Source organism: Hyalella azteca, unplaced genomic scaffold, assembly GCF_000764305.2.
Source record: "Hyalella azteca isolate HAZT.00-mixed unplaced genomic scaffold, Hazt_2.0.2 contig15216, whole genome shotgun sequence".
NCBI lineage: Eukaryota > Metazoa > Arthropoda > Malacostraca > Amphipoda > Hyalellidae > Hyalella > Hyalella azteca.
Genome location: NW_025945073.1, coordinates 50,527 through 59,766, shown reverse-complemented (window position 1 = coordinate 59,766; position 9,240 = coordinate 50,527). Strand labels below are relative to the sequence as shown.

The following is a 9,240-nucleotide window of genomic DNA, read 5'->3' as shown; positions in this document are numbered from 1 at the left end:
GTGTTATTCAACATTAAACATTGAACAAGGCTGGTGCTACGCAAGGACTTTTAATATTACGCATATTTTCAAAGCATTCGAGTCTATCATTATGTAAGCATATCACAATGACTGACGAAACGCAAGTGCAGTTACACACGAGTATAAGAGAACCTGGTGATATAATTGGAATTTTATAATAAGATATAATATATATTTCATACATAATATGGTAAGATAGATATGATGTAAAATAATATATAATATAATGTTATTGATTACTCGCGCTAAAATTATTGCGATACTCGCGACAGATTTCAGTTCAGGATTGAACTCGGAAAATAATTCATTTACAGCAAGATTTTATTCTTATTACTGTTATGGCTATGGAATTGATTTAATTCTTACTTAATGGCTATTAAATAAGTTTACTCTGTGTACGAACCAAATTTACATCATTTACGCACAGATTTTACATCTATCGTTAAGACAAGTGATCGTTCAGCGCCATTTATTGATGTGACATCTAAAAAAAATGTGCCTATGAGAGAACGCCTGAAGCAAAGACGAGAAAGAATTTGGTTCTCCACACGTTTTTCCGTTCTCCATGAAAACTTCAGCGCACGTTTTACATTATCCCAGCGAGCGTTTGGGTGAATTCAAGAAGAGTTTGTGACCAAAATGTATATATGACAAAAAATCCATCCCCTTGGAGTGAAAAGAGCAGAAAACGCGGTTTCCACTACCGGAAGTTTCGAGTCTAGGTTTCAAATTTGGATACTCAGCTCGTTCGTTTTTTTCGTTATTTTCCTTAAAATCTGTTTTCTAATTGAATTGAGATTCAGCTCATCGAAACTGGCGTAGATTTATCATTTTTTGAGGACCATCGAGACACACCAGCTGATAGATGATCAAGTACAAGTTTTAAACTTCTTCTCCCTATTTTTTTTAATACGCCAATGTAACGTTTCCGCCTTCCTTGAATTAATCAAGGATTTGTCGAACAAAGAATCGGAATTTCTTCACCTTTTTCGTCAAGGTTTGGCTCCACTTGTCCGTTTGCCTTGAGCACCATGGCAGGACCGCTACCCCCAGTCATGGATGCTGGTGAGAAGACCGAACCAAAGACTTTGGTTCCGTCGGGCCACATGAGATCGCGGTTGCCTTCCTCATCGCGTGCGGACATGAATGCATAATTTCCAAAAACTCCAAAGTGTCCATAAGCTGCAAATATGAAAACCTCCTGAAGGCAAGCAAATTTTCTAGGACTTGGATAGATGAAAAACGTGTCTTTGGCAGAAATTAAACGGTTTTTGGCCGTGTGTATTCGCATACCTTAGTCTTATTAGTGTATAATTAAGTTAATATTTAATGATGTGCCAGGAGAAACATAGATCAGTGGCGTTATTCAGTATTATCAACAGCACCATTATTTTTGTGAACGTTTCTTAACGTTGAAGTGCATCACTAATTTTCTAGATTTTCAACGAAAGTCAGCACAAAAATTTCCGCTCTCCTAAAAATTCTACCAACCGTCAATCAGCTGCTTCGCAGTTTCCAGCTCCGATGTCGTGCGGATGATGAGCGGGATTCCGTTCTCCTCGGCGCAGATCTTCACCTGATTGGCGCGAGTTCCGTTCTTTGACCAAGTGCTCGACATGAAGATTTTGGTTGTGGCGGGAACGTACGCTGCACAAATGTTGACCAGTTACTAGTGACAAGTATCTTATCAAATGATGTTGTTCAGTATCATACATTAATGATTATTAAAGTCTTATTGACAGCTATATATAGAAAATGTGGCTTTAAACGCACCTCGAAGCATAAGGCATTCGATTGCTCCCTTTTTTTCGCAACGCAATTCAAAAAATTATGTCTTCTCCAATGCTTTACCAATCTGTAACCGGACATTGTACCACCGACCAGATTATTTATTTTTACGGTGTTTCCTAGAAATGTAGTAATACTCGGGATTTCGATAGGGAGTTTATAATTGACAATTTAGAATTCAAAGAATCAACGGCTAATAAAGAAAATGTTACGGCCCCGACATCCATGAAAATGATGAGACTTTTTCATGGTGAGACCTTTTCTTCTTCAAATGATGAGACCTTTTTGACTTCCTGGTATTCAAATTTACAAGTACCTTGAATATTCACCTCAGATTAGATACGAGGGATTTCCTTACATACAATACACTGCTTATATACGTTATCTCAAATAATTGTCGACGCTAGAGCTTCATTACAAACATTCAATAAAATTAGGCTTGTTGACCAATTTTGGATAATATTTATCCATTATCACAAGACTGATTAAGTGAAAATGCGCTAATTTCACTAACAGAACTTGGTGTAGGTGACCGCCTCGAGCAGATGCCGCGTCGTCAAGGAGCTCCCAGTTGCGTTGCTGAGGAAGCAGACGTCGCTCACGGCATCGTAAGTCACGGCCGTGCAGGTGTCGTTCGTACGGCACTGCGCTTCACAGGCACCTTATTGATTGGACAGGTGAGTAATACCATAATAATTACACTACGTATATGGAATGTAAGTTTGAAAATGTAAATCTTGTTTAAATGTACTTTCAAAGATTGAACAACTGACGATAGAGTTGTTTTATTTATAAAGGTATGACGAATATTCGTGCCATCTTCCTTGTTTTTTATTCCTTGCGAATTTGCAATCAAAACAATCAAATGATCTTGACGACATCTACAATTTACGATTACATTTTATCGTTTCCTGCAACTAATTCGACCCAACGACATATAGAAATTTACAATTTTCATATCTAATGAGCCGGTTAACCTGACGTTACCCGGGCTTGATAATCACAGCAATTTTAGGACTCCGATGTCTTGAATCTCGTTAATGATAATGAAGTTTATAATTTACGTTGATTTGACCATGACTCGCTTAAACCAAAGTTTTGAATTGAACATTAAACTCCATAGAACTTCCATTTGACTCTCGGTTCAATGTACGGAAATAACTATTCTGCGTCGTCTATTTTAAATTTATAAATGCCAATTTAAAAACAAAATTCGATTTTCTGAGTGAACCTTCCTTCCGAGTTATGAAGTGCAGCGCAATTATAACACAAAGACTCAAATTTCATGTCCTCGTATCCCGACATTATAAGTATCACTTATTATATCTCTTTAGCAGTATAACTTTCGTGGATAAGCGCCCCAATAGCCCTAAATTGCACAATTGTGGTGTCAGGCTTCTAACACACATACAAATTTACGACGAATATATTCAGGCTTTATGGTATGCGTAATATTTTAACTTCTAGAAGTGACCCTAGCTTGAAGTCAGTCCTGACAAACGTATGAATGAAGAGAAGTTCTAAGTACCATGCATGGTGAATCGTTTCTTCGCTTTTCTTCCCTTCGACGACTTTCTACTAATGTCTAATGTCCAAGTGAAATATGAGCTCGATTAATCATATAGCACAAATTCAGATTTACACATTTATATGATTCCAGAAAGCCTGTCATAATTACGGAACGTATGATTTATGTTCACTCAAAATGTGAATTTCGGAAAATCAGCTTGAACAAACTATATAACGAATTAAGGCTTACATTGTGAGCGAACGTGCACAGTGTTGTAGACGTGAGTCACGATGACGTAGTTCTGGAGGGTAGACGCCCACCCGCGAGCCCTGGCCTGCAGCATCGCACCCAGCGCGAGCAGGCGGACAAGGGCGAGAGATCGCATGGCGTACGGCAATTCAACGCTGATCAGTAAAAATTCATAACATAAATAAATATTAAGACATAATTTAATGCTCACCAGAATTTGAACTTCGTTGTTGTCGGAAAGGTCAGGAGAAAATGAGTATATGAAAACTATAACCTTCGTGTAATTTTATTGTAGAAAGCTCGTCTCAGACCGGGAATTTAGTAAGGCTGCTTCATTGACAAACAGAATTCCGTAAAAAAATATTTGTGGTTTCACAAAACTTGAACCAGTCAAAAAAACAGGGTTTGTAAATACGTAGAAAATAAAAGTCTATGCTGATTTTACGCGAATTTCCTCCACCCAGTTGGATAGTCATTTTGCTATAGGTATCATTGGATTAGTGACCTTTGGTACATTTTTATAAAGTCTCACTGTCCACTATCGCACTGCACAATATGCACGACGGCTATTTTCTGCAAGAACGCAGCCTATATGATAAAGTTAGTTATTCATATCCTAGAATCCTAGGCTAGAGAATCCTAGTCTAGAGAATCCTAGGCTAGAGAATCAGTCTCCATTAAGCCGTGGTCGAGAGCGGACGCTCGTGCTCGTGGTCCCAAATTTCTAAATTTTTTAACCTTTTACTGTGCCGTTTTCGGAACTCTTTTCGCATTTTTTTTATGATCCGTGCCAGAGAATAACCGAATTTCAGTTCAGTTCTGCAGTGAAGTCAGTAAAAGAGAGTGCAAATTGAATGAACAAGCCAAACAAGTGAAAGTGTTTTTCATTTTTAAATAACGCGGACTTGTTGAGTCAGTAGAGGGTTGCCGCGAGGGTAACGCCCACACCCTGGCCCACGCGGGACAATAAGCCTTTGTTCTCGCGCCTACCTCTTTAATTCAATTGTACAAAGTGCGTATTAGACCGGAAATACTTGTAGAGGTGCTTAATTGCTATGCATAATTCCTTGAAAAATTATTTGTGATTTGAAGAAAAATTTAGCCCAAGCAAAAACACACATAGCTCGTAAATTCGCAGAAAATGAAAATGATTACCAAGTTAGATAATGGTTAGATCTTGGTAATGGTTTTATTTGCATAGGAATAGTAGCGAAGCACTGACTGTAACATTTTTCCATCAATTTGAAAGCAATTGGAATTTTTGCAAGCTATGTTTCGAACGTACAGCATTTTTGAGGGCAATGTTTTATTCTCACACTGATAGAAAAATTGAAAAAAATATGCGGCTGCATCGGCGTGACAAATACCAGGTATCAAACAGGAGAGTTTGCAGTATAACCTCATATTCATAATATTGAAATTATTAGAATCATGCTCCATTCATAACTTATAAGAATCAAGCTCCAATTGAACGCACAAGCACTAGTGGATAATATGAATAATCTTATTTTCAGCGTTCATGCAATAAAAAGTAATCGTTTTAGCGTTTAAAGGCACCGTTCGATAAATTTCTGGCTACAGTTTTGTGAACGGTTAAATATTCTGCAAGCAAGTTACATACGTAGTGGTTATTTGCTCTTGAGATTATCATGCCAGGCTTCATAGTGCGCGTGGGGAACTTTTAACCATTTGCTTGTCCACACAGCGCCCCAGACAGCAGTGCTTATCTTCATATATTTGCCAGTGCATTGGACCTGCATCTTGGTGCGTGACCAGGCTACGGCTTTATGTCATGTACCTGCTAAGTTATCTTCGTTCAGAGACTTATATGAGATGCATTAACTCAGAAGAATATGTTGATTAGCTTGAGCATTAATCGATGCAATACGCATTAATCGATTTCCGCATCACTATAAAGGCGGAATATGAAATTTATGTGAAATGAATTCATTTCTTCACTCATATCTAATCCCAAGGAGATTAAGGGTAAAAATGTATAAGCAGTAAAAAAAAAGGCAAATATAATCAAGAGGATCGTTTTATTGAGAAACATTCCGTCAGAAATGGCCCTCAAACACACATAAAATTGTATTCAAGCTTCAATTGATGCTGCTTACGTCAATGATCATGTACCTCGACAGGCCCAAGTCGTAACAAGTGCCACTCATGTGGCACATTCTTTATGTAGAACATTTATTTGCTTTCCATTAAAATATTAGTCAATTGGAGAATGTTAAATGATTTTTTTTTTCAGTAAAGAGACAGATGATAATGACCCCCAATTGTTTTTGCAAAGCAATTTTTTATTAATTATTGTTAAAATGTTGATCAAAACATTTTTTAAACATCCCGCAATGCCCTCACCCTGAATGCTACCTGCTCGCGAAATCAATCAGAAGAATCTCAATCTCAAAAGAAGACAAATTGAAATATTACTAAGGAAGTTGATTTGTATAGCAAAATTGTTCGTTAGAAGATTTATTTGCTGTGCGGTTCGATCGACGCTTATTTCAGGCTGCAGTGAACATGACCGCTGAGGGTCAAAACTGCAGCATATTCAGCGGGTACTTGTGGCCCAAGGAACAAATTGAAGCAATTGGAAAGTACAGTGGAATTTTTGCCTGTGCACGATATCAAAGACACTACACAGAGTAACTGTAGTGATAACAATTTATCGACAGATTAACTTCACGAACGCTTAGGGATTACGGACTAAAAGTTAGGGAAGTGGTAACTCATGTAGCACGACTGCACACCGCTGCCATGGAGTATCAACATAAACAAAGTTGGTAGCAAAGCTGAGCTTATAACAATTGCAAATATTGTTCGTGGTTCAATATTATCCCAAGCGTAAACCTTATTTTGTGAGTTTTTTTAAATTGAAACCGTGTAGTAGTGCATCGAAGTATTTGGTTCTAAATCCTTTAATTAGTGCTCGGAAAAGTTGGCAACCTTATTTTATTTTCATGAGCAATTAGCGAATAAATTATGTCATTATTACTCTGTATTTATGATTAATATCTATACTTACTTTAGATCAGCAAACGATTCACATGCATTGACTGCTGAAACCTGCTATAAGAACTTTATCAATTCAGTTCTTTTCATAGCCATGCGAATGCACTGATTGCAACCACTTCGAGCAGCGGCTAATTACAAGGAAAGTACACTCAGAAGTTCACTTGCGTTCCGCAGTGATATTATACGGGACTACTTAAAAGAGTTGTATTATTTCGCAGAATAGAACGTCGTCACTATGATACTAATTCTAACGCATCAAGCGAGTCATAAAACGATTTATTTTGCCAGCAAAATGATTTTGGCGATTGTTATTTCACCTCATTATTCCATTCTTCAGACAAATTAGTGATAAAACAATTATTTCAGAAACAATTACTTGAATTAATTGTTTGATGAACTTGACTGATTTCACTCTGAATATTCTGTGCATTCTATATTGATTGCAGATGTAAAAAAAGACAGCAGTATTGATTGCAATTGTGAAAAAGACAGTCAAATGTAAAAAAGGTCCGTGAAAAACAAGGCATCTAAAGTCAGACACGTGTATTTTTATCATTCTCGTTCGTTTAGCAATTAATTGCACTAAATGCTCTAATTCATGATTTCTGCCTAAAATTTTCTGGTTCTGCCGAGCACAGCAGAAAAATAGGCCCTGCCATTAGAACCGAAATTGTTTTTGGGTTCTACCGAGCAGTGCAACGTGCCAACATACGATAGTGACTTAAAAATTTTAGCTGTCCCTTCCGATGCTTCCGATTTGCACATTTTAGAATCCTAGTATATTTTTAACCAGCGTTATGTTATGCCTCTTTTCATGCATTGTATTTCATTTGTAGATATTGGTTTTATTCTGTGCTTTTTTTTGTTAATTTTGACTACTAACAACTGATTGTGTCCGCATTATAGAATTTTCGAACAGACGATGGATCTGGACTAAGAAGAAATGGAAGATTGTATATGCACCATATCTTACCTCCAAAGATATGGTGCAATCTTTGTAATTTTTTGTTTATCATTTTAATTGTTCAAAAATTTGCGATTCCAGCAATCGTTGACGTTGATAATTTTTGTGCTCCATCATTGCATTACAGTTGAGCAGGAACGCAAAGACTTGTCTGCTCACTGAGTAAAATTTTTATGCTTCGTGACATCTGTGAGGCGATAGCATGAACGATGGCAGGCTTGAGAGGCAACGCCTCTGTAATAATTCTGTAACCGGTTTTGTATGAAAGAATAACGGTTTTCCCACCAAAATAAATCTCTAAAACACAACGAGTTCATACCAACACCTACTGGATATTATTTAGTGTTTGATCATTCGTAAACGAGGCATTGGAGCAACAAACGTAATTGATTGACGTAAGTTGCAATGATCAGGCCTATATAAAAGCTTAAATATTGTAAATTATTTATTAGTCTGTATCTTTTATATAATTATTCATATATATCTATAATATTCTATTAATGCAAAAAAATAAGCAAAAAGCCTTTATGCACCGTTTTTGCACCGTGGGAACCACAACCTTGTGCCCGCCATGTCTGTCTGTCCGTCTGTCCGTCCGTGACCTCAAGTTTTCATCGACGAGAAAATGCGCTCTCTGTCACTCACTGCAGCAGTGAGTACTAAGTTATATTTTTTAACTTATTATTATGTTTATTATGGAATGGCACTCCAAGAGTATGCTTGTTCAAGACACACGTATGGATTTTATAGCAAGGAAATAAATTTCAAAATATGTCACAAAGGAAATGCCTTGGAACACTGCTAATTGAACTACCAAATCTGATCTCAAAACATGATCACGACTCCCGAGCCCGGAATTGGTACGATATAACGCGTAGGATTGATTAACATGAAGCGTATTTCAATTTCTGAAAGCAGGCAGAACATTTCAAAACGATCACTTCATTTTTATTGGTAGAAGCAGGACATTGAAGCAAAACGTCTCGGTATCTGAGCCCTGAACCGAAGCCTTATTGCTACTCACAATGACGCATTATATTTAATTTCAACAAATTCTTCTAGTAATTTAAAGTACATTCTGGCCCATTTCGCATGAATAATTTTCACAAGTTGATCCAACTTTACCATCGCAAATCAGCATTAAGACTTCAAACTAAGCCGGCTCATGGAAGAAATCTGGTAATATTGCCCATTAGCTCCAAAACCAAAGATAAAAAATGCAGAAATTAACTTACCTCTATTGAATCAAGTCTGGAACGTGAATTATAATTAAATGATTAATGAATTAAGAGATGCCACGACTACCTCTGAGCTTCCGGCCACAGCTCGACGGTATGGCTGCAAGATAAGCTTGCTCGCGAGGCCAAGGCTGACTGGCAAGTGCGGCCTCTGGGTCGTCAAGCTTGCAGTGAAGTCGGTTGCCTGGATACCGGCATGTAATACCGGCCCTTAATGGTGGAGTTACTGCCATTAGTGTCTATATTAAAAGGACTTAGGGCATTTTTATCTTGGTGAGGACAGAGAATATGCTAGCGCTGAAATATGCGCCTTAAAATCTGTTTTCGGAGCAACAGTTTTTGGGAAATTGAGAGTGTAGCAAATGCATGCGGAATAAATAGATATTCTTGCATCTCTGTTTTGCGAATTTTGTGGTTAAAAAAGAAGAAAGCTCATGGTTTGATTTCGT

General features: G+C 37.4%; 1 protein-coding gene across 1 annotated transcript in view; it reads right to left on the bottom strand.

Moving 5' to 3' along the window:
- Positions 1 to 407: 407 nt before the first annotated feature.
- Positions 408 to 9,240, bottom strand: part of LOC125179120 — a 29,608-nt gene continuing 20,775 nt past the window's right edge. Inside the window, exons 5-7 of the mRNA XM_047884331.1 lie at positions 1,513 to 1,597; positions 1,006 to 1,203; positions 408 to 412 (exon numbers count right to left, since the gene is read on the bottom strand). Of these exons, the coding sequence (XP_047740287.1) occupies positions 408 to 412; positions 1,006 to 1,203; positions 1,513 to 1,597 (288 nt within the window). The remainder of the gene's footprint in view (positions 413 to 1,005; positions 1,204 to 1,512; positions 1,598 to 9,240) is intronic.